The sequence below is a fragment of the Ascaphus truei genome, chromosome 2, assembly GCF_040206685.1.
Source record: "Ascaphus truei isolate aAscTru1 chromosome 2, aAscTru1.hap1, whole genome shotgun sequence".
Taxonomy (NCBI): Eukaryota; Metazoa; Chordata; class Amphibia; order Anura; family Ascaphidae; genus Ascaphus; species Ascaphus truei.
The window spans coordinates 290,949,767-290,976,952 of NC_134484.1; the positions used below are offsets into that span (position 1 = coordinate 290,949,767).

General features: G+C 42.8%; 1 protein-coding gene across 1 annotated transcript in view; it reads left to right on the plus strand.

The window, feature by feature from the left end:
• The first annotated feature begins 971 nt into the window (after positions 1-971).
• Positions 972-27,186, plus strand: part of SUSD5 (sushi domain containing 5) — a 355,951-nt gene continuing 329,736 nt past the window's right edge. Inside the window, exons 1-2 of the mRNA XM_075586342.1 lie at positions 972-1,476; positions 3,071-3,248. Of these exons, the coding sequence (XP_075442457.1) occupies positions 1,383-1,476; positions 3,071-3,248 (272 nt within the window). The 5' untranslated portion in view covers positions 972-1,382. The remainder of the gene's footprint in view (positions 1,477-3,070; positions 3,249-27,186) is intronic.

Genomic DNA, 27,186 nt, shown 5'->3' on the forward strand with positions numbered 1-27,186 from the left:
TAGCCCCATCAATGCCTCACTCATCTGGAATGGGTATCTCTCCTTGACAGACGATTTCCTTCATTGTTAGCATCACTGCCCGCCAGACCATACTGAAGTCTTAAACTGCAATCAGGATCATTGCACTGAAATATAATTCCCTTGTCCAAATCCACATACTTTGTAATCATCTGTTGTATTATACCTGAATACACTGAGGAAAATTGAGTGTTTGCGGTTTGAAACTGTAAAAAATAACATTGACATAAAGCATCAACATTTTAACGAATAATTTCAGATATTTTAATTTATCATACACGCATTTTTCCGCAACATATTAAAATGTGCTGCTGTGGACCTTCAAAACTCAACCCCATTTATTGCTAAAGGAATGCTTTGAATTGTTAACAAAGCGGTTCAAACATGGTGGTTTGCAGATTGCTTTTACCCACACCAATGAGCAAAATCTTGTATCTCCCCTCCCTCCAGCATTGAAAGAGTAAACCCAAGGGCTGGGTCTCACCGCAAGTTGGTTTCTTCCTCGCTTACAGTACTTTGTGAGCCTTCCAAACAGGGTATCTGAACTGCTCCAGGGACCCATAGATCTTTCCCTCCCACTCCTCTTCTCTTGTCCCTCCCACCCCTCTTCTCTTGTCCCCCCCACCCCTCTTCTCTTGTCCCCCCACCCCTCTTCTCTTGTCCCCCCACCCCTCTTCTCTTGTCCCCCCACCCCTCTTCTCTTGTCCCCCCACCCCTCTTCTCTTGTCCCTCCCACCCCTCTTCTCTTGTCCCCCCCACCCCTCTTCTCTTGTCCCTCCCACCCCTCTTCTCTTGTTCCCCCCACGCATCACTACTGATTATTCTCTCTCAGTTCTTACCTGTCTCCTCTCTTCTTCATGTGCGTTTTACTGTATACTGTTTTTCTGACAAATACATGTGATATTTCACACAAGGCTTATAAGATTTGCACTGCTTTGCTTTTCTGGGCTGGATAAAACCGCTTTCCCGGAGTCATCTGTCAGGACTTTTTTTTTCTTCGAGGAGCTGCAACTGAACGATCTCTGTCGTTGCTTTCCCTTTTTACAGACACTTTCAGGAGTTACTTTTTGATAAGTACTCAATTGAGCAGATTGAGAGAGAAAGTGGAAGAGAAATAGAGTGAGTGGGATAGAAAAAGTTATAACGTTATAGGAAAAGAGAATAAGGGAGAAGAAAGAAAGGAGAGAAAAAGGCATATAAAAGGTACTTATATATACATATATAACTCAGATAAAGAGAGCGAATTTGGGCAGTATTATAATAAAGAGTGGGGCACAGTAAAATAAAGGGGAGAAAGAGTAATATAGAAATATTTCCGATTGATCAAGCCATTGATAACGCTGGATCTGTATCATTATCACGAAATGGCTCATTTGCACCAATTAACAAGTATTATCGCCCTGCTGCAGTACATTGGATCTATGTTATTCTTTTATTTTGTCCTGGTGCAAGCTGAAGGTAAGTAGATTGCATTTCAATTTTAAAAATAAAAGTTAAAGCACCTCATTCCTTTTTTTATTTTATTTTTTTTAACTGATCCTTACTCTGAAAGTTCAATGCCGTTTATTTCTGCTACAAAGTAGTATTCAAGGAGCACACACACGAGTGTCACATAGGAGTTAGCACATAGGAGTGTCTGTTTCAGGCAGGTAGCGTGTGAATGCGGCCTCTCATTCAAACAATTTACAGTTCTATGTAGCAGATGTTGGGGTTATATTTATTTTAAAGACGTGTATAATAAAACAATGTTTGTCTTGCTTTTTCACTACCTTATATGCTTTCTTAGATATTTTTTATCGACAAGAAAAAACCTTTAAGGGTTGTAAAGACAAGCCTCAGATCTTAAACTAAATAACATGTTTATGTAACATTGAAAGTGTATTCTAAACTCGAGGGCAAAGTTGCAGCCTTCCAGAGCATACCACATTTGTTGGGGTACTAAAAGGACAGGGAGGGGGTGTGTGTCTTGTTTCCCAATACACCTCAATGTAGTGTTTATAGCCACTAAGGCATGATATTATGTGCAATTTGCCACATGTCTGCAGATGTATATGAAAATAAAAATGAATTAAATGCTATTTTCTTTGATACATATGGTGCAGTGTTATTCTCCAGAATTGCATGACTATTGCCTTGATACATGTGCACCATTTGCATTGACACAAATACGTACTGATATTTAATACAGCATATCTCTAAAATCTGTGCATTAAGTGCTTCTATTTGCAACACGTGATGGGCTGATGTAACTAAAACATTTTCAGATTACTACAGATATATATATATATATATATATATATATATATATATATATATATATATATATATAAAATCAAAAAATAAATAGATGACACCGTTCTGTGGCTAACGAAATGCTTTTATTTGTGCGAGCTTTCGAGATACACTGATCTCTTCTTCCGGCGATGTTACAATGAATGAAGCAAGGATTACTTAAAAACAGTGTCTCTTGGAATGTTATCTGTGCTGGTCCTTCCCCTGGTGTGGATGAGATTTATGGCTGGAGGTGTCAAAGGGTAACTGAAAGCAAGTGAAGAAAGAGTGTGTATGTGTATCAGTGTGAATAAAAATGAATGGAGAGCCCACAGTATAAACTGTGCTCTACACAAGGTGTGTCTGGAGTGAGAGGGGATATAAATGGTGTGGGTGGGTGTGGAAATGTGAGAGTTTGTAGCACAACTAAGTGTGTGTGGATACATATGTGTGCGTGGATATATATATACATACGTCCATTGTGTTTTATTCCAACATACTGTTATTAACAAAATAAAAACAAAACATAGTGAACACTTCAAGTGCAAAATGAAAGCTAATGTAAAATTGTCCATACCTGTAAATATTTTTTTTTTTTTATAGCCATTCTACAATCAGAGATGCTATTTCTGAAGAAACTACTTAAGGAGAGGGATTTTTCCCTCCTCCAAGTTGGCCTCTTATAATAGGCTAATGAATAATTGCTATCTTATTTTGGTGAAAATACCCTGATGTGTTTGTAACAATACATCTAATTCAAGTGTATTTGTGTGTGATGCAGGAAAACTGTTCACTTTGGAGTCCAAGAATGGCACTCAAGCCTTTGATCTTGCAACAGCTCAGGGATCATGTGCTGCAGTGGGATCACGGTTAGCCACAGCTGAAGAACTGAGACAAGCTGTATTGGAATGTTCCTTTACTGTGTGCACAACAGGATGGTTGGCCAACAATATTGTGGGGTAAGTCTATTTTTTTTTTTTAGTATAACTTAATTACTGTAATTGATTAATTTTAGTATCATACTGTATTGTATGTCTTTATTTATATAGCGCCATTAATGTACATAGCGCTTCACAGCAGTAATACATGTGGTAATCAAATAAATGAGGAAAAAAGAGAGATCCAGCGCTCCACGGATTTCAAGATAATGAATTTATTGTGCCACACAATAAATTCATTATCTTGAAATCCGTGGAGCGCTGGATCTCTCTTTTTTCCTCAGTGTACTTTGGAATTTCCTGGCAGGTACTTCCTTGAACCAGCAGCACCGGTAAACTGTATGTATTTATTCATATATTGTGGTGTGCAGCCTTAAACCCCTCTACATTGGTAATCAAATAAATAACAGATAATATAAATAACAGATCATGGGAATAAGTGCTTTAGACATTAAGCAAGAGGAGTCCCTGCTTAGTGTAGTAAAGCCTTCTTTAAATATACTTTAAACCAGAATACATATTTTATCTTTCTGAAAATATCTTTGAATTTTAAACAATTAACATTTTGTAGTGTTGTGAATTAAAGTTGACATCTAAATACATGCTATTGTGTGTGCCATTGGTGTGTTAAAAGTAATGATAGTATCTATATTAGAGTTTGTAAATTAGCAGCCTCACAGGCCAAATTTGTACCAAGAAGGACATTGTTGTGGCCTCTGGACTCTGCTCCTGCTAATTTCATAATGGTTGCTTAAGCAGCGAAGTGCAATATTTCACACGTGAGTTAATGTAATGTAAATATATATGGTACAGATGTTAAAAATGCTTGCAACATTTTGAAATATATTATTTTGGAAATATTTAAATGCATCTAAATTTACATAACAATAAGCCTGTTGCCCTTCTACTCCAAAATGTTTTCTGATCTGGCTCTTTGGAGAACTAGTTGAAAAACCCTGATCAATATACTGTAGTCATCAAGTCTTAGGTGAGTACTCAATGGAGCAAGTGGAAAATAACTCCCTTGGGATAGTAATAGGCTGCTCACACCATCACTATGTGCAGTTTGGGGCAAATGGCTACTTAGTAAAATAATTAAACTTGGGTTTCTTTTTGAGAATTGTGACATATTTGGAAGACTTTCCAGGTTTGTGATTGTCCAAATATAGTTCATTCGCGTAAATTTTTCACACCTCTAATTTTAATATGGAGAACTTTTAAATAGGTTGAAAAACAGAAATAATTTTTCAACAAAATTGCCACACAAACCACAGCATTGGTAGTGTATATGAATAACGATTTCACATTGATAAGCCTGTCACCGTAGACCAGGTCTTAAAAAACAAATAATACCGGGATTCTGGATTGAGCACACAAGATGGGCAAAATAAATTGTAATTTATTTCCTTTTAAGACACACACAATATTCACAATTATAGTCAATAAAACACTTACTGGGATGGGGAAAATAAATCAAATGTCCACAGAATGAATCAAAGTCTCTGGGCACCCAGACATGCAGTAATGCGTGTCAGCGTGTTTATCTCCTTACTTACTTGTGAGATCTTATTACTTGTACACACAGCATGCATGCTATATTTCATTTCAGAATCTGTCTCCATTCCCCCTCCCATCTGTCTCTGTTCCCCCTCCCATCTGTCTCCGTTCCCCCTGCACTCACGCTCCATAAAGCAGCAGCTAAACCAGTGATTCCGCCCGTGACTATGCTTCCTCCGCTCTCCTCCTCCCCCTCCTCCCTCCTCCCAGCTCTGCAAAGCTTTGCATGTGATGTGAACTACGGAGCAACAGTGAGGGGAAGGAGAAGATCTTCTGCTGCAATCTTTGCTTGTGTGTGTGTGTGTGACTGAGTGTCTGAGTGACTGTGTGTGTGTGTGTGACTGTGTGACTGTGTGAGTGTGACACTGAGTGAGTGACTGTGTGTGTGTGTGACTGAGTGACTGAGTGACTGTGTGTGACTGAGTGACTGTGTGTGTGACTGTGTGACTGAGTGTGTGACTGAGTGTGTGACTGAGTGACTGTGTGTGACTGAGTGACTGTGTGTGACTGAGTGACAGTGTGTGACTCAGTGACTGAGTGATTGAGTGACAGTGTGTGACAGTGTGTGACTGAGTGCGTGACTGAGTGCGTGACTGAGTGCATGTGTTTGTGTGAGACTGAGTGCATGACTGACTGAGTGAGAGAGACTGACTGAGTGAGTGAGAGAGACTGAGTGAGAGAGAGACTGAGTGAGAGAGAGAGACTGAGTGAGAGAGAGAGACTGAGTGAGAGAGAGAGACTGAGTGAGAGAGAGAGACTGAGTGAGAGAGAGAGACTGAGTGAGAGAGAGAGACTGAGTGAGAGAGACAGAGAGAAGGAGGGAGAGACTGCGAGAAGGAGAGAGCTGCTATACAGTACTGACCCGCGTGCGCGCCTCTCGCCTCCTTGCTTGCTCCCATTCATTTCATTTGAATAAAGCCTGCTGTATTTATTTTGGTTACAAATGCATTAATTACATCACTTATGCACATATATGACGATTGCAGTACAGTACATGCATTGTAAAGTGGAAAAAAGGCAGTGCTTCACTTTAAGTACATTTTCACTTTACATACATGCTCCAGTCCCATTGCGTATGTTAAAGCAGGGTATGCCTGTACTGTTGTAATATAAATATAAATATACAAAATATATATACTGTACTGATATAAGTATACAAAATATATATACTGTTGTAATATAAATATACAAAATATATATACTGTACTGATATAAATATACAAAATATATATACTGTTGTAATATAAATATAAATATACAAAATATATATACTGTTGTAATATAAATATACAAAATATATATACTGTACTGATATAAATATACAAAATATATATACTGTTGTAATATAAATATAAATATACAAAATATATATACTGTACTGATATAAATATACAAAATATATATACTGTTGTAATATAAATATAAATATACAAAATATATATATACTGTACTGATATAAATATAAATATACAAAATATATATACTGTTGTAATATAAATATACAAAATAAATATACTGTACTGATATAAATATAAATATACAAAATATATATATACTGTTGTAATATAAATCAACAGAAATAACAAAAATATTAGATTTAAATTAAAATTAATTTTTTTTAAGTTGTATAAATATACTTACGCGTTAGTTACCCTTGGTGCCCTTTTGCGTCCTCTGTTTTTTCCGTGAGCATGATAGCTCACGGTGGTTGCTGGCACAACGATGCCAGAAGTAGCTAACCAGTGTTGGATAACAGCAATTCGGTGTCCGCTCGTGTACATGACCTTAATTCGCATGCTGAGCTCCTTGGAAATCTTTTTAACAGGCATTGCTGCGAGTAGAAAGAAATACAAACACAAGAATGTATATTCGATGTTTAGGCGATGTGTATTCAATGTGCAGTGAATCCACAAAATGGATGGTGTATTTATACGGTAATGACTCACATTAGAGTACGCCCACTTTCAACACCTGTACCTGGTCGCCATGCATAAAAGGTTACACACTTTGCATAGCCCACCACTCGATGATCTTTATCTGAACTTGCCCTTGTCCAGATACTGCATTGTGCCACCTGCTTCCATGGAGCAACCCCGATTCTACGGACGCAGGAACCCACTCGCCTCTGCCGTGCCTGTCAAGCAGAAAAAGCGAAAGGCGGTTGCCGTTTCCACGCCAAGGCAAAAGCGACAGGCTAAGGCCAATAAAGAAAACCTTCTGCTGACCCCAAAGGCTAAGGGTTTTCATAGACGTCAGCCTTATTATGTCAAGAAGATATACGGTGATGTACTCTCGACGCAAAACAATTGGCAGCCAACCCATTGAACCCACAGACCACTTCCTCACATACGCTTCGACGACTCTGCCGCCGCTGTCCCGGAAATCTTCATCCCGTCTTCTCCACCCCTCGTCCTTGACGCTGCCGCCGCCCTCATGGAAACCCACAGGCAATCTTCTCCAGGTCTATCCGATGACGCTGCCTCTGAAATCCACGGGTCACTTTCTCCTTTGCTCTTAGACGACTCTGCTTCTCGCCCGGAAATCCAAAGGTCACTTTCTCCATCCCTCTTCGACGACGCTGCCGCTTCTCCTCTACCGGATATCCACAGGTCACCTCCTCCACTCTTCTTCGACGTCGCTGCCGCTTCTCTCCATGGAACCCACATCTCATCCTCCGTTGCACCCATCCACCCAGATGTTCACACGCCATGCACAAGAAGCAGCTCGTTAGACCGGATGCTGAATGGGATAACTGTGGATCTCCCCGGGAATTCTATTGTGCTAGCAAAGATAGATCTGCTTCTGGAGACAATGCTAAATGTGGAGCAACGGATGCTACATATGGATTAACGGATGCAACATATGGATCAACGGATGCTAGATATGGATCAACGGCTGGATTGACGGATGGAGAAGATAGAGGCTGACATAGCGGGCATACATTATTTGCTCTGTGTTAATGCCCCTGTTTCCCCGACGCTGGAGCAGGGGGATGACATGGATGTGATGAATGGGACCTTCAACCCCCTTCCATCACCAAGCGCACCCCCTCCACCAGAAGATGTAGTGTACATGTATGACGTTGAGGAGGACATGAAAACCCTGTCAAGACCACGCTAGGAGACAACACGGCGACCAAGACCGGAGGAAAGCTTCCTCCCAGACAACCTACCATCGCCCGTCGCCTCCAGCACACCCGCTCCCAAAAGACCTACATTTGCTCGCATCGATACGGTGCCCAACAACACCCTGTGCGATCTGCCACCGGCGCTCAGGGAGAAGTATAGGGTGAAGAGTGCTGGTGCACCCCACAAGTATGCCTTGTTACTTTTTAAGCACCATGTTCCCTACACGTTGTACTGCGACTGGGCCTTTAAAGTGAACTACGAAGGAAATCGCGTTTAAAAGGCGCTTCCTGTCAATTTAAGAAAGAACATTCAGGATGAAATGCAGCGCTTTAATCCAATTACAGATCCTGTAATGAAAGGCTTTCGAGACTGCATTAATGGCGTTTTGCGCCATGCAAGGAATCGGCCATGGACGGACAATGTGGAGGACTTTCTGTAAGACCATACTGTTGTGCTGAACTGTATTGTACTCTACATGATTTGACCTGCTGTACTTAAATAAAGGAGATGTTGTTGTGTGTTTTTTTACTTGTATTTATACAGAAATGTTTTAACTTGCTGTCCACACACACAGGACCTCCACAATTCCAGTCCCTGGAGGCCACAAACAGGCACGGTTTTCAAGGTTGTCCTGAAAAGCTGCCCTGTTTGCTGCCCTCGAGGACTGTAGTGGTGCAGGTCTGACTGACAGTTTTGCACACCATCCCACTGTACTGTATATGTTTCTTTAATAAAGGAGATGTTTCGTTTGTATACTGTATTTTATGAATAAAGTTTTTTTTGTAATCACAGGTACAGTAAGACCATACTGATGTGCTGAACTGTATTGTACTCTACATGTTTTGACCTGCTGTACTTAAATAAAGGAGATGTTGTGTGTTTTTTTACTTGTATTTATACAGAAATGTTTTAACTTGCTGTCCACACACAGGACAGGACCTGCCGTTCTTTAATAAAGGAGATGTTGCGTTTTGCTTATTTTATGAATAAAGAATTTGTTTTTAAAACATGTGACTGTAAACCATACTGACTGACATAAATGTTTTCACAACTGTAGCAGTAAACCATACACCTGTTGATGTTTTGAATTGCTGTGCACTTAAAATGTTTCTACATTGTACAGTATTTGTAAATAAATGTTTTTGTACTTACTCCACCAATAAAAGAACATGTTGATTTCATTTACATTGTTCCATTTGCTCCTTTGCTACTGTAACAAAATACATTGTTTCTCGAATGTCGAGGCATATTGCACTATATACTGTAGGCATGCGCAGTATGCCTACAGTATTAAAAAAAAATAGAAGACACAAACTGTATTGTACTGTATGTACTGGCACTGTATACTGTAGAAGACACATAATGTATATGATACATGTAGAATAAATGCATAGTTTTTATTTTTTCGGGTTTATTACACAGTATACTGTACTGTATATAAAAAAGTATTGTACAGTATACTGTACGGCCGGAAAACATCAGCATACTGTTTCAGGTACAGTATTACAGTATTCTATCCTAATCAATAACTACGGCCGCTAAACTGTGGACTCCGGTACGTGGTTTTTTAAATCCAATTCAGCAGGCATTGTTACACAAAGCGATATTATCCATCGAAATCCCTCCATTAGCCGTTTTCTTTTCTGAGGAAAAACAAAAGGAAAGGTTTTACTGTAATGGTCAGCCCCCTAAAGAAGTTCCCAGCCAGTCCCACCAATAATTTTCTCGGAGGGCGTCTCCTGTTCACATGTGCATGCGCCTACCGTCGATGTAATGACACGCATACAGTATGCGTTTCAAGAAGGTTCCAATGCGCATGCGCCTAGCGTTCCACCAATACAGTAGTTTAGTATCTGCAGTACAGTACTGTAGAAGCCGCTCAGCCAATAATATTGCCTACAGGAGAATTGCTTGACTTTTGAATCGCACCGATATTGATACTGTATTGTCAAAATAAAAGAAACACAGAAAATAATACGGCAACAATACTCACATAGAATTTCCCATTCAGCTGGCGCTGGTCCACTGCCAGTCTAGCGTTCTTGATCATCCACGTCGATAGTTTGCAGCGGGACTAGTCCACCTGTAGTCAGCTGATGAGGCTGGAAATTGCTTAGGTACATGCAAGCTTGATCGAAACTGCACGTGAAATCCGGCTCAGGCTCAAGGTTGTCACCGACGGTGGGACCGTCATTGGAAGCTGGTGCTGGTGCATTGCTTGGCAGCGACTGTCGTTTCTTAGTTGGTTTTAACACGACCCTTTGCCTTTTGCCGTCATCATGATCATAGATACAGGAAAAAGCCGGTGATACACACCAATACCCTCCAACAAATTGTGGCTCAATACGATAAAAACAGGGATCGCTACATAACCTTTTCCTTATTGCACGTTTCCACGTATGAGGAGCTGGCGAAAATTTGTAAAAGCCATAGTTTTCGACAAAATACTGATAAATTTGAACAACTGTTGCCATCTTATCCTCTGTTGCATTAATCGCGGCCCATATCAAATACGCGTAACTTCTGTCAGGTTTTTGGAAAGCGGGCTGCACTTGAACACTCATGGCGGCCGGATCTCAGGACAATACTGTAACCGAAACTGGTCTTTGTCTTTCTTTAATATGAAAAGCCTAAATTGATACATTTTTGCAACCTCTTCCTTCAGTCTCAAGGCCAAGTTACAATAGCACACTGTGGTATCTTTTTTAAACGGAACACCTGCAAGTCGACACATTACTGAAGCGCATGCGCATTACAATTCATGAATATCTGCCATCTGGCGGACACGCAAAGAATTGCAACCTATTAAATCCGAACCATTCTCAATAAACGCATCAACCGCGCGTCAGCCGCGCATGATCCGTGGCTGGGAACTCAAAATGAACGCGGCATGCACTAGGTGAAGTGCGTCGCATTCCATGAAAAAGCCAGGGAAAAAACGGCGATGTGTTAGAATAAAAGCTGCCGCAGCAGTATTGGGGGAATGCTTGTAGACTGCAGGCTTAGCAATAGTGCCCAATGTCATGTAGTAGCTGCAAATGCAAACAAGGTCTTATCTTGCATCAAACGGGCAATGGATGGAAAGGAAGTAAACATAATTATGCCCCTTTACAAAGCATTAGTAAGACCACACCTTGAATATGGAGTACAATTTTGGGCACCAATCCTAAGAAAATACATTATGGAACTAGAGAAAGTGCAGAGAAGAGCCACCAAATTAATAAAGGGGATGGACAATCTAACTTATGAGGAGAGGCTAGCTAAATTAGATTTATTTACATTAGAAAAGAGGCGTCTAAGAGGGGATATGATAACTATATACAAATATATTCAGGGACAATAAAGGAGCTTTCAAAAGAACTATTCATCCCACGGGCAGTACTAAGGACTCGGGGCCATCCCTTAAGGTTGGAGGAAAGGAAATTTCACCAGCAACAAAGGAAAGGGTTCTTTACAGTAAGGGCAGTTAAAATGTGAAATTCATTACCCATGGGGACTGTGATGGCAGAAACAATAGATTTGTTCAAAAAAAGGTTGGACATCTTTTTAGATGGGAAAGGTATACAGGGATATACCAAATAAGTATACATGGGAAGGAGGTTGATCCAGGGATTAATCCGATTGCAAATTTTTGGAGTCAGGAAGGAATTAATTTTTCCCCTTAATGGGGTTTTTTGTTTGCCTTCCTCTGGATCAATAAGTAAGTATAGATATAGGATAAAGTATCTGTTGTCTAAATTTAGCATAGGTTGAACTTGATGGACCTTTGTCTTTTTTCAACCTCATCTACTATGTAATTATAGGAAGTATGCCTGTTCCGGTTGAGGAGAGGCAATTCAGCGGGCACCACGAGGCAGAAGAAAAAGTTGCTGAAGCTGGACTGTGCTGTATAACAATTCTTTAATAAGGCATGATTAAAAAGAGGGGGGACGCATACCCCTGCACCTCTAACGCGTTTCACCCGCAAAATGGGCTTTTTCAAAGAGAACATTACCCGTGCGCAGGTCATTGATATACCGGGAGTTAACCGGATGCGACGCCATCCAGCCAATGGGCTGTAAGTATGTCGCGAGCGGCATGATGGGATGCCAAGCCCACTGCCTGACGGCGTCCACACGGAATGAACCGGAAGTGACGTCATCCAGCCAATGAGCTAATGGCTTGCCGCAAGCTGCATGATGGAACACTGAGTCCAGGCTGGGTGGTAATCGCACGGGACCCCTGGGCATCAGTGTCATGCGCAGTTGGGACAGGAAGGTTAAAAACAAAACAAAATTAAAAGAACATTTGAACAATCTACGTGTCGAATATGATATAACAATATAATGTTAATAAAATACAAATGATATGAAAACATACATTTCATAAAGTATATGTATAAATTATTGTAGAAAGCAAAAATGAAAAAACAGAATTAATTGAAAATAATTAATTAAAAGTAAAAACAAGTAATGGCAGAGGTAATAGACATTTCCAATATATAAATGTTATATTCTAATGATATTGAAACACACAGCTATTACAGTTGTGTTATAATTGGTACAGTTTGTTTATATCATTGTTCAATCAGATAGTAATCAATTACAATTAGAGAAATAAAAGATATAATGACATCATTTCAACTTTGTAATATAACTAGACTAACAAAGCATTACATGATTCAGCATGATATTTGTTATCAAATTCATCATTTTAAATGATAGAGTGCACCCATCATGCCGCTCGCGACATACTTACAGCCCATTGGCTGGATGGCGTCGCATCCGGTTAACTCCCGGTATATCAATGACCTGCGCACGGGTAATGTTCTCTTTGAAAAAGCCCATTTTGCGGGTGAAACGCGTTAGAGGTGCAGGGGTATGCGTCCCCCCTCTTTTTAATCATGCCTTATTAAAGAATTGTTATACAGCACAGTCCAGCTTCAGCAACTTTTTCTTCTGCCTCGTGGTGCCCGCTGAATTGCCTCTCCTCAACCGGAACAGGCATACTTCCTCTGCTTACCACAATCAGCTTGGAGCACACAGAACCGGTGGATTCACAGTGAGTAACATTGCTGCCCCATGAGAGCTGCCCCAGGCATTATAGGATGATTTAGTACAGAGAGACTGGAGAGGTCAGGGGGGTGGTTTCACGACTCCCCCCTACAACTCTGCATAACTCTGCCACCTTGTGCCATCTAGGGGATTTATGCACACAGCCTCAAGCACGCATTTTTCACATCAAGTGACCCGGTTGATAAGCAGTTAGATACTTACATTTTTTATTATTTTTTCATTATTGTGGGTTATTATAAAGCTCTGTAGCGCCGGGTGATTGGGGTCCTCTACCCCATTTTTTACTATGTAATTATATGCAACTATGTAACTATATACATATGTGTATAATACACTGACTGGTTCAGTCCCATCCAGTTATGGTGGGCTGATGTGTGAATGATGAGAGCTTAGTAATTGATCACCAGAATTATATACCACCACATGTACAGATGTTAATGTAGATCAATGGATTTAATTATTAAAAGCAACAATCCACTACATGATGATTATTTGGAGGATGTTCCACATGGACGACAAAATTTATATAAATGGAGTGAACGTGAATCCCTCATTTAAGCCTGATGGATATCGAGTTTTTAAATGATATATCCACTCGGCTTCACGTCTTAGAAGCTGTTGGTCAATATCACCCCCTCGCATGTTGTTCTTAAGATGGTCTATACCAGCAAATCTGAGACATCTGGGATCACCATTATGTGCTGAGTTAATATGGCGTGCTACTGGTGTATCAGCTTTATTAATTACAGAGTTGATGTGCTCCAGTATGCGTCTTCTTAGTTCCCGAATGGTTTTGCCTACATATCTTAGGCCACACGTACAACTGATGAGATAAATCACATTAAAAGTTTTGCAATTAATGAAATGTCTTATCTCAAATTGTTTGGTGTTATCTGCATTTGCAAAGGTTTTTGTTCACTGAATATATTGGCACGCCTTGCAGCATTTGCATGGAAAACAACCTTTGGGTGGAGATGATAACCATGTTTTTTGTGACCTTTTTTGATGGTGACTATGTACAAGATCATGCTTGAGGTTTTTATATCTTCTACTTGTGATACGTGGTGTTTCTTTTAGCACCAAGGCCAAGTCACTGTCAGATCTTAAGATATGCCAATGGTTTGCAAATATTTTTTTGATGTCTTGCCATCTGTGACTATAAGTTCCAATACATCTCATCTGATTGTCCCCTGCTTTGATGTTATGAGCTAGTAGGGTGTCCCTTTCACTATGTAAAGCTCTGTTATATGCCCTCTGTAGATTTTTCAAAGAGTAACCTCTATCAAGGAATCTGTCCTTTAAATCTTGATTGTATTTTGAAATCTTTTAGTGTGGAACAGTTCCGTCTCAAACGGAAATATTGGCCTGTTGGTATCCCTTTTATCAATGAATTCGGATGTTGGCTTTGTGCCAACAGTAAATTGTTTGTAGAGGTAGACTTTCTGAATACAGATGTCTGAATCTCATTCGATGAGTCTTTAGTTATAATGAGATCTAGAAATGTAACCATAGATTTACTGTATTCTTAGGTCAATCGCAGATTGAGGGTATTAATATTTCATTCCCCAATAAATTCCAATAATAACTCTTCCGGGCCGCTCCAGATCAGGAGAATATCATCACTAAATCTGAGCCACAGATCTATGTGCTCAGAGTAATTGATATTCTCTTCGTTAAACACTACGATGGCCTCCCACCAGCCCAGGTACAAGTTCGCATATGATGGGGCACAAGATGTCCTCATAGCTGTGCCCTGGGTCTGGTTGTAGAATAGGTCATCGAACAGAAAGTAATTGTGCATTAGCACGAACTGTAATAAGTTTATTACAAATCTATTATGTGCCACGAACCCACAGTGTCGGGTAGATAGAAAGTAATTACATGCCAGAAGCCCATTTGTATGCAATATACTTAAATACAATGATTCCACATCTAGTGTCACTAATAAGGTGTTTCTGTTTATGGAGATGCCATTCAATCTCAGTAAGGTGTCCTTAATATAGGACGGTAATGCCAAGACGAACAGCCTTAAGATTTTGTCAAGGTATTTGCTGCTGTTCTCTGTGAGGTTGTTGTTCCCTGACACTATGGGTCTCCCCAGAGGTCTTTCCTTGTTTTTATGTATTTTGGGGAGTGTGTAGAACGTGGCTATGGTAGGTGTTTTATATGCATAAATTCATATTCTTTTTTACCAATGTGTTTATGATCTAGGCCCTCACGCAGTATCAAATATAGTTCCATTTTGAACTTATTGGTTGGGTCCCTATCTAAGAGATGGTATGTCTGTTTGTCCTTTATTTTACTTGATTATTACATGTATCTTGAAACAAAGAAAAAACAATACAAGTGCGCAACTATAATGAACCAACAATTGTGAAGAATAGTGATAATGAAATATCCACTAAATACCCAAGTGAGTAAAGATACTGTAACTATGTTACCAATTGAATATAGGGAGCGTCTGCTGCTGTAATGAGGGTGGTCCAAGACCCTGATAATCTAGACAAAACAAAACAAAAAACAGCGCACAACGCTCATCGTGAAATATGAATGAACAATTTATAATTTAAAAATAATTCAAGGTTCTGCGTACATCAGATATAAGTATAACGAGCATTAACTGTAACAATGACAGCTGTTACCACTCAGACACCGGGACACACGGGGAAGCAGCGACGGATAGCCTGATTCCAGGGTTCTGTAGTCAGATAGCCTGCAGTGCTCTCGTCTGCTGCACTGTATATGCAGAGGGTCCCACAGTATCGTCCACACCGTCAAAGAGAATGAGTCCAGAGCTTCGTTTAAATCAGGAGTAGCTGATGTATTGTATTGTATGTCTTTATTTATATAGCGCCATTAATGTACATAGCGCTTCACAGCAGTAATACATGTGGTAATCAAATAAATAACAGATAATATAAATAACAGATCATGGGAATAAATGCTTTAGACATTAAGGAAGAGGAATCCCTGCTCTGAGGAGCTTACAGTCTAATTGGTAGGTAGGGAGAACGTACAGAGACAGTAGGAGGGAGTTCTGGTAAGTGCGTCTGCAGGGGGCCAAGCTTTATGTGCCATGTGTTCAGAATAGCCACAGTGCTATTTATATGCTTCTTTAAGCAAGTGTGTCTTAAGGTGGGTCTTAAAGGTGGATAGAGAGGGTGCTAGTCGGGTACTGAGGGGAAGGGCATTCCAGAGGTGTGGGGCAGTCAGTGAAAAAGGTTTAAGGCGGGAGAGTGCTTTAGATACAAAGGGGGTAGAAAGAAGACATCCTTGAGAAGAACGCAAGAGTCTGGATGGTGCATAACGAGAAATTAGGGCTGAGATGTAAGGAGGGGCAGAAGAGTGTAAAGCTTTAAAAGTGAGGAGAAGAATGGAGTGTGAGATGTGGGATTTGATCGGAAGCCAGGAGAGGGATTTCATGAGGGGAGATGCTGAGACAGTTCTAGGAAAGAGTAGAGTGATTCTGGCAGCAGCATTTAGGATAGATTGTAGGGGAGACAGGTGAGAGGCAGGAAGGCCGACAGCAGGAGGTTACAGTAATCAAGACGGGAGAGAATGAGGGCCTGAGTCAGAGTTTTAGCAGTCGAGCAACAGAGGAAAGGGCGTATCTTTGTTATATTGCGGAGGAAAAAGCGACAGGTTTTAGAAATGTTTTGAATGTGAGGGGCGAATGTGAGAGAGGAGTCGAGTGTGACCCCTAGGCAGCGTGCTTGGGCTACTGGGTGAATGATGGTAGTTCCAACAGTAATGTGGAAGGAGGTAGTGGGGCCAGGTTTGGGAGGAAGTATGAGGAGCTCTGTTTTAGCCATGTTGAGTTTAAGGCGGTGGAGGGCCATCCAGGAAGATATAGCAGAGAGACATTCAGAAACTTTGGTTTGTACAGCAGGTGTAAGGTCGGGTGTTGAGAAATATATTTGTGTGTTGTCAGCATAGAGGTGATAATTAAACCGAAAAGATGTTATTAGGTCACCTAGAGAGAGTGTATACAGAGAAAAGAGAAGAGGTCCCAGGACAGAGCCCTGGGGTACCCCCACAGAGAGATCAATAGAGGAGGAGGATGTGTTAGCAGAAGAGACACTGAAAGTACGATGGGAGAGGTAGGATGAGATCCAGGATAGAGCTTTGTTCTGAATGCCAAGAGTATGGAGAATGTGAAGGAGAAGAGGGTGGTCCACGGTGTCAAATGCTGCAGAGAGGTCGAGTAATATGAGCAGAGTGTAATGACCTCTGTCTTTGGCAGCATTGAGGTCGTCAGTTATTTTAGTGAGGGCTGTTTCTGTGGAGTGAGCAGTGCGGAAGCCAGATTGTAGAGGGTCTAGGAGAGAATAGGTGTTGAGAAAATGGAGCAAGCGAGAGAATAAAAGACGTTCAAGGAGTTTAGAGGCAAAAGGCAGGAGGGAGACAGGTCGATAGTTAGAAAGACAGGTAGGGTCAAGCTTGCTGTTTTTGAGTAATGGTATGACTGTTGCATGTTTGAAGGAGGATGGAAAGGTTCCAGAGCAGAGGGAGGAGTTAAAAATGTGTGTGAGCATAGGGATTATAGTAGGAGCAAGAGGTTTTAGAAGATGGGAGGGAATGGGGTCAAGAGGGCAAGTGGTAGAAGGAGAGGAGGCGATAAACAGCGACACATCCTCCTGTGAGACAGTGGAAAAAGAGTCAAGGAAGGCAGGAGGAGAGTTAGGAAGAGGTGTAGGATGGGAGGAAGAAACAGAGGGGATGTTCTGCCGTATGGATTCCACCTTTTCCTTAAAATAGTCAGCAAAGTCCTGAGCGGAGATGGAGGAAGGAGAGGCAGCTGAGGGTGGTTTGAGTAGAGTATCAAAGACAGAGAACAGTCGGCGTGGGTTAGACTTGTGCATGTTGATTAGTGAAGAAAAGTAGGCTTGTTTAGCTTGCGAGAGGGCAGAGTTGAAACAGGATAGCATAAATTTGTAGTGAAGGAAGTCTGCGAGAGTATGAGATTTCCTCCAGAGGCGTTCAGAGGAACGAGTGGAGGAACGCAGCATGCGCGTGTGGGAATTTAACAAGGGTCTAGGGTTAAAAGGGTGAGTGCGGCAGAGAGAAAGCGGGGCATGTAGATCAAGAGAGGAGGACAAGACAGAGTTGTAGTTCCTGACCAGGTTGTCAGGGTCTGTAGTAGAGCTTAGAGAGGAGAGGGAGGAGTGTAAAGTGGACTCAAAGTCAGGTAAGTGAATAGAGCGCAGGTTTCTGCAGAACCGGGGGGTAGATGGAGGTGGAGAAGGGGAGAAGCGAGATAGAGAGAATGAGATGAGGTGATGGTCAGAGAGAGGAAAAGGGGAAATGGAGAAATCAGAGAGAGAGAAGTTTTTAGTGAAAACCAGGTCTAAGTAGTGGCCATCCTTGTGGGTGCTGGCTGCAGTCCACTGTTGAAGGCCAAAAGAAGAGGTTAGAGAAAGAAAGCGGGAAGCCCAAGGGAGAGAGGGGTCATCAATGTGGCAATTGAAGTCCCCAAGGAGAAGAACAGGAGAGTCTGAGGAGAGAAAGAGAGAGAGCCAGGATTCAAAGTGAGAGAGAAAGGCAGAGGGGGGATGAGTAGAGGTAGGTGGGCGATAGATGACAGCCACGTGGACAGGGAGAGGAGAGAAGATCTGGACAGTGTGAACCTCAAAGGAGGGAAAAGCAAGAGAGGGGGGAATAGGAAGAGTTCGGTAACGGCAGATAGAGGAGAGCAGGAGCCCCACACCTCCACCCCTGCCATCAGGGCGCAGAGTGTGGGAGAAAGAAAGGCCACCATAAGAGAGGGCAGCTTCCAGAGCAGAGTCAGACTGAGTGAGCCAGGTCTCAGTTATAGCAAAGAGAAGCAGGGAGTGAGAGAGAAAGAAGTCATGTACAGAGAGGAACTTGTTAGAGAGGGAGCGAGCATTCCAAAGGGCACAGGAGAAAGGGAGAGAGGAGGGAGGGTGGCATGGGATGGGTATGAAGTTGGAGGGGTTAACACCAGAAGGAGTAGAAGTTGCATGTGGGAGGCGAGGACGAGAGCAAGTAGAAATAAGGCAGGGACCAGGATTGGGAGAGATATCCCCAGAAGCAAGGAGGAGAAGCATGGAAAGAAAGAGAATGTGTGAGGATGATTTGTAGGGGTGTGTTTTAGTGCAGGATGTATAGTTGTGTGGTGACAGAGGACGCAGGTAAGAAAGGAGTTCATGTGAACTGAGAAGTGGGGAAGAAAGGAGAGATGGAGATATATGAATATAGTTAGAACATAAGGAGGCTGGTGGAAGGAAGTGCATAATTTGAAAATAAGTGAGGTTGCAGCAAATATAAAAAATAAAGGCGGCATCACAGCAATAGTTAAGTGTTGAGATGTGCAGTCTTAGATAGATGATATCCTCTTTTCCAACATAGATCAAAAGCAGGAATCAGAAGCAGTAGGTGATTTCCACTTTTCCACTTATTTTTGAACTTCCTTTTTAAACTTCATATTCTACTTGAAACATTTCTACTTAGAAGCATATCTGCTTAGAAGCATGGCTGCAAGCAGCAGTGGCTGTTATGAGTTTACTTATATACTTTTAGAAAGTCTCCTGGTTGGCACAACAAACTTAATTAGCACATGTGAGGGTAGCTAAAGCAAATGGTTTTTCTAAGGTGGGTGTTGTCTTGCACAAGTGTGAAAGCTGAATTAAATTAAGACAGTAGGGGGATGATTTACAGACAGACAATTGGAATATGTTTTTACCTAAATAGAACTAAATACACAGCAGGGGAGGATATCAGGATAGACAGACAATTGGAACATGTTTTTACCTAAATAGAACTAAATACTCAGCAGGGGAGGATATCGGGATAAACAGCAATTGGAATATGTTTTTACCTAAATAGAACTAAATACACAGCAGGGGAGGATATCAGGATAGACAGACAATTGGAATATGTTTTTACCTAAATAGAACTAAATACACAGCAGGGGAGGATATCAGGATAGACAGACAATTGGAATATGTTTTTACCTGAGGAAAGAGAAGAGATGAGATGAGTGAGTGATTCAATAGTCTTCCTTCCTTTTTAAACTTCATATTCTACTTGAAACATTTCTACTTAAAAGCATATCTGCTTAGAAGCATGTATTGGCAATCTCACAGAACAGCGTCTGCTGTATCCCTCGCGGCAACACACTGAATGCCGGCGGGCAATGATGACGTTACCATATCGGCATCAGTCAGGAAAATGCAAAAAGAGCGATCACGTTGCCAGGGTACCAGTACAATACTGCGGGCTATAACTGCTCAATAAAAGGTATAATTCCAACGCGTTTCGTAGCACTATAAAGGCCACTTCAGGGAATATAGATCGTAAACAAATGCTCACACTATATACCATCTATAGATCTGTGATTGGCTAATTGGTAGTAAAATAACAGCCAATAGCTAGTGGGCAAGCCTCATTTACATCCAGCTGTATGCATAATTAATCTACTTGTAAAAAACTTTACATGAATAATACAAAGTTATCTAAAATACAATTCAATGTATAAAAATATATAAATCAAACAATTGGCAATGAATCTGCTCCATGTGGATACTAAAAAAATAGAAACAAAGGATTAATAACATACTTATGAATCCATAATGTTTAACCTGGGGCATGAAGGAGGTGAACATATATTCAATAAAGAGACCAGATGTCCACATCTTCATTTAACCCCTTAGGGGAAAGAGACTGTAGTTGGTAAATCCAATAAGTTTCTTGCACAGAAAGATCTTTAATGCTATCACCTCCTCTCCTTCCTTTAGGGACAATCTTAATCCCTTTAAATCTTAAAGTGGAGGGATCCTTATTATGATACCTTAGAAAGTGTTTAGATAGATTATGTTTTTCATACCCATGTTTTATATTCCTAATGTGCTCTTGGATCCGCACTTTGAGACATTGTTTAGTGCGGCCCACATATTGAATATTGCAAGCACATTCTATTAAATATACTACAGTACATGGGTTGAATGACAATTTATGAAATCCTCAATTTTGAACTCTTCATTTGTTATAGCTGACTTGAATGTTATGTTATCTTTGTGTAGATGTTTACACACAGAGCATTTACCGCATGAAAGGTTCCCTACTCACTGACCTTATTTTATCTGATTTCTCATTAAAATGTATTTTAAGATGCGCATGCGCGGCTGGCTGGTGATGGACGCATAGTCACTCAGCTCCACCAACCGCCGGCAAATTAAAGCTATTAATCGATAAAAAAACCGACTTCTGATTAAATCAAACGAGCAGTACGAGCGCCCAAACACACCCCGGTTCGGCAAATCAGCCCTAGACTCTGATGGCGGCAATGAGGCAGAAATCCCGACGCAAGTCGGATGTCAGGGCCTACTTCACCGGACAAAGTAAGGCAGGGGCCGCAGAGCTGTCGGCGGTCTCTGACTCCGATTCAGCCCAAGATGCAGAGGGATCAAGAGCAGCGGCAGAGCAGTCTAAAATTATTAAAAAAGAAATCTCTCGGCTCCTGGTGGATCTGAAATCCTTTTTCAGGGGGGAGGTGGAGGGGCTCCGGCATGATATAATGCAGATAGGGACCAGAACTAATGACCTGGAGGAGCGCATGGAAGCTAGCTCACATACACACCAGGAAACAAATACACGTGTACAGGCCCTGGAGCAGAGGGTGTTGGACTTGGAGGCCCGCCAAGAAGACGGAGAAAACAGAGATAGGAGGAACAATTTGAGAGTCCGGGGGATCCCGGTGGAGATTTTGGACCCGGAGGCTCTGCTAACACGCTGGATGGCCTCCATACTGCCGGATAAGCCAGAATCTGATTTTAGGATGGACAGGTGCCATAGAGCCCTGCGTTCTAGGCCATTGCCCTCAAATCCCCCTAGGGACGTGATCCTCCGTCTCCATTACTTCTCTGTAAAGGAGGAGGTGGGAAGGATAGCCCGGGCCACCCCCCACATCACCTTTGAGGGGGTCACCCTCACGGTATTCCAGGACCTGTCTCCCCTCACACTGGCCCGGCGAAGAGCCGTAGCCCATGTTACAAGGGCACTAAGAGACAGCGAGATAAGATATCGTTGGGCATTCCCCTTTGCCCTGGTGGCCATGAAAAATGGCAGACCCCATGTTCTCAAGCACCCCTCGGAGGGGGCAGCCTTCCTGAGAAAGCTGGGGGTGCAGGGGAATACAGATAATACTCCAGAGGGGGCCCAACACGGATCTAAGGCGGACTCCCCACTAGGACGGCAGGGATCCTCTTCCCCGAAGGAAAGGAGACCAAACAAAAAAGATGGGAGCGGAAAAAGCCCCTAAAACATTGGCGGGAATAAAGACAGTGGAGTTTCGTTACGCTCGTTGCGTTTTTTCAAGAAAGTTAATGCCCTTCAGGACTGCTAAAATGTCACCCCATTGAAAATCTCTACCGGTGTGGGGGTTTCAAACCAGAAGGCCTCAACTGGCAGCCGTTGACTTCATAGAATTAACACAGCTTTTGGTGATCTAAAATGGCGTCTTTTTACTTACCCGGGAAGGAAGGTGGAGAAGAGGCGCGAAGACTTCCATGGCGGCGCAGTTCTCGGCGGGAAGGAATGCTCCAGCGACGAGACCCGCCCAGGGAGCTGCCCCTGGCCCAGCCCTCTCTCCTTGGCGGCCCTCCTACGAATGAGCATGGCCCGCCCAACCTGGTGACGTCGATGCGCCGGATCTCGCGAGAGCTTTGGAAGGGACGCATACGGAGCACTAGGAGGAAGTCGCGATGACGTCAAGAGGGAGGCGACGACCCGGATATGCTGAGAGCCTCCCTGGCGGGGGCGCGCAATTTCCGCCGCTGGGGAGAGGCGCCGATGCAAGATGAGCAAATGGGACATGAGCTCTGCTAGAAGACCAAAAGGCAGATGTCCTGTGGACAGATGGGGATGTTCCGGGAGGGTAGTATGGGGGGGGGGGGAGGGAGGCGGGAGGTAAGAAAGAGTAAGGTTTATGCCTAGTGGAACAGAGCCGAAGACGGGCGTTAAGGGGCACAGGGTCAAATAAAAATGGAAAATTACCAGCACTAACACGCGGCCAGAAAGATATCAATACCTGTAGTGAAGTGAGGGAAGGAGCAGGAAGGACACAAGAGTCTGAGGATTGTGACAGTAGAAACAGAGGAGGGACATGAATGAAGGGTAAAATTAGTTTAGAGTTTAGAGAATTAGTATAGAGAGTGCAGTGGGAGATAGAGAAGAGTATTAAGGATAGTTATGGTTTAAAACTTGATTAAAAGTTGGCCAAATTCTTAAGTAGTTTAGAGGTCAGAGGTTGGGTTTTGGCATAGCATGACTGCCGGTGGGGGGGGGGTAGTAACCACCACTCTGCCTGCAGGTATGCGCGTCAACTCCAGGAGGTGGGGCAAGACCCATCTACCTGGCAAAGACCCGGCTGTCCGTGGCTGGTTTCAGGAGCCATGGAGGTGGACCAAGGGGGGGAGAGGTCCAGGAAGAAAAGATCTCAGCCGGGCATTGAACCCGAGGTCTATCAGGACCAATACGGTTCTTGTTGTTTTTACATGTGATGTTTATGTGTTTTTTTCCTTCATGTTTTTTCCCTCCCTCACCCCAGTCCCAACAGGCGTCGGACTGAACCCGTTTGGAAGGTGCCAGTACTACGGCTCACAAGCCCATCAGGAGCCCAGGGATAGGGGTAAGAGTAAATTCGCCTATATACTTCCTCCGCACACACAACATATCTTAACATGGCGGTAACCTTTATCTCACAAAACGCCAAAGGGCTCAACAGTCCGCATAAGCGGCGGGTCGCCTTCACAGAGTTTAAGAGGAGAGGGGCTGATGTGGTCTTTCTCCAGGAAACACACTTCAGTTCACGAAACAGCCCAAAATTTTTAGACTCACACTTCCGTAAGTTTTTTCTAGCATCCGGGGAGGAAAAAAAGAGAGGGGTAGCTATATTAATACATAATAACACCCCATTCCAGGTCGAAAGGATCAAAAGAGACCCTAGGGGAAGATACATCGTGCTGGTCGGGCTTCTCAAGCAGACCAGAATAATGTTGGCATGTATATACGCGCCTAGTGAAGGACAAACAGACTTCTTTAACGCTTTCTTTCAAAAGCTACAACAGTGGGCTGAGGGACATATTGTATTGGGAGGGGACTTTAACACGGTCCTGAACCCCAGGGTAGATCGCGCGACATCCCAACAATCTATAAGGAAGGAGGGAAACGCCCCACTTCTGAGGGGACTAAAACAAATTCGCCTTGTGGATATATGGAGAGAGCAACACCAAGGTGAACGCAGCTACTCCTTTTATTCCCATCCCCATGACAGTTACAGCAGGATTGACCACTTCTTTGTATCGGGCAGAATGGTCCCACAAATGGCCGACACAAGCATACATGATATTACATGGTCGGACCATGCATCGATAGAGCTAAGATGCAGTCAAATTGGTTTTGTTAGGCCAGGAGCAAACTGGAAGCTAAACGAATCGATAATTAAAATTCCGGAAATACAAAAAAAAGTCAAAACCGAGATATCAGACTACTTTAGGATAAACAGTGGCAGTGTGGATTCCCAGTCTATGTTATGGGAGGCTCATAAAGCCACGATTCGTGGGGTCCTAATCAGTATAGCTGCAACTAGGAAAAAGAAAAAGGAAGCCAAATTAACTCAGCTATACTAAAGGTTACATGAGCTCTCTACACTACATAACCGGACAGGTAGAGAGGATACCCTTAAGGAGTTGAAGGATGTAAGGATTGAACTGAACCTCCTCCTTACCTCCAGGGCCGAGAAAGACATGAGTTGGACACAGAGGAAGTTTTATGAGAAAGCTAATAAACCGGACACCATGCTTGCTACCAGACTCCGTAACCGGAAACCAAATTTTAATATTCAGTCTATCAAAGCAATAGGGGGCCATTGTTCCTCAAACCCAAAAGTTATAGTAGGGGAGTTCGCGAAATTCTACGCACAGCTATATAATGGGGAGAAGGTGGTTCATAATGCTAGGACAAGTAGTAACCTATGGAAATTCCTGGCAGATGTGGCCCTGCCACAACTGACCAGATTGGAGCGAGAGGTACTCCAAAGCGACTTTACAAGGGAGGAATTGGAGGCGGTAGTAAAAAACTTAAAAGCGTCAAAAGCCCCAGGCCCGGATGGGTTCTCCAACCTGTATTATAAAACATTTATTGGAGTTCTTGCTCCTCACATGCTCCAGTTGTTCAATGGAGTACTAGCAGGAGAGCCCTTCCCGGGGCAGATGCTCCAGGCGTCAATTTCAGTAATTCATAAAGAGGATAAAGATCCCACTAGCTGCCAAAGTTACCGGCCAATACCATTAATTAATACAGATGTTAAAATCTATTCTAAACTACTGGCCAATAGATTAAATATAATCCTGCTGAGGCTTATCCACCCGGATCAAGTTGGCTTCATTAGAAATAGACAAGCGGCCGACAACACTAGAAGGATTGTAGATATAATAGACTTTATAGGAGCCAATGAGATCCGAAGTATAGCCCTAAGCCTAGATGCGGAAAAGGCCTTCGACAGGATTGACTGGCCATACCTGGAGTCCACGCTTGGAGCATTTGGGTTTGGGGGTATATTCCAACAGGCAGTCAAGGCATTATATACTGCACCAACAGCTAGGGTGGTCCACCAGGGATACCCTTCAGAACTTTTCCCAATTAAAAGCGGCACTAGGCAGGGATGTCCGCTTTCGCCCCTGCTATTCGCCTTATGCATCGAGACTCTCGCAGCACAAATTCGGAACAACGCTGATATCTCTGGGGTACAAATCCACTCCCAGGAGCACAAGGTGGCTTTGTACGCAGATGACATCATTCTAACCCTTACTAAGCCGCTCGTCTCGCTACCCAATCTGTTCGAGCTTCTAGAGCGGTTTGCCCAGATCTCAGGCTTTAAAATAAATCAATCCAAATCAGAAGCCTTAAGCCTCAACATGCCAAGAGATATGGAGAAGCTGATAGAACTCAATTTTGAGTTTAGATGGCGTCCTTCTTCCATGAAATACCTAGGAGTGCAGATCACAAAACAGATAAGCTCCTTATATTCGGCTAACTATCCCAAACTGCTGAGGACTCTCAAAAAAGAGCTACAGGATTGGAAGGCATATGGTATTTCGTGGTTAGGGAGGATCTATAGCGTCAAGATGAATATCCTTCCCCGGATTCTATATCTGTTCCAAACTCTCCCGATTCCCGTGGTACGAGCAGACATTACAGGGCTTCAAAAATCAATATCACAATTTATTTGGAATGGTAGAAAACCACGAATTAAAGTAAAAATGATGCAGAAAGCAAAGGAAGCTGGTGGCCTAGCGGTTCCGAGCGTTATATCCTACTACAAAGCGGCACAGTTGTGCCAAATTACGCAGTGGCACGGAGATCCTGGGCTCAGGCGGTGGGTGGCGCTGGAGAGGGAGGTGTGCGCCCCGCTGGAGCTCAAGGACCTGATCTGGTACCCGAGGAGACGGGTAAAGGATGTACTCATTCCGCTGTCCTCTGTGCTCAACTCACTCTCGGTCTGGGAGGCTTCTAAAGATAACAGCTCAATAACCTCCAAACACACTCTTATGGCGCCTTTATATGGTAATCCAGATTTTGCTCCTGGGCTGACAGACAAGAGTTTCCCGCTCTGGCGTAAATTGGGGATTAGACGATTGAAGGACCTGGAGGATAAAGGAAAGATTAAATCCTTCGAATTATTACAGTCGGAAACAGACATTCCTAACACTGATTTTATGAAGTACCTCCAGGTCCGGGCATATTATAACGCACACCCGGTGAGACCACCGCTGATGAATTTTGAGCAGCTCTGCGTGCGCGGGGCAGACACGCGGGGACTGATCTCTGCCTTATACAGAGGGGTGGTAAATACTGACACAGACAGGACAGTCAAACCCCGTTTCATGGTTCAATGGGAGGAGGATCTCCAGGGTCAACTAGAGGACGAGGACTGGGCTGCGGTGTTCAAAGCCGCGGCTACTAGCTCCATCTGCACAACATTGAAGGAGAACTCATATAAGGTATTACTACGTTGGTATCTCACCCCAGTTAGATTAGCAAAATTCATTCGGGGCTCTTCCCCGCTCTGCCCTAGGCAGTGCGGGGAACAAGGGGATTTGGTTCACATGCTGTGGTCTTGCCCGAAAATAGTGCCGATCTGAACCCAGATCCGAGATTGGCTGCAGAGGATCTTTTTAGGGCTCAAAATCCAGCTGGACC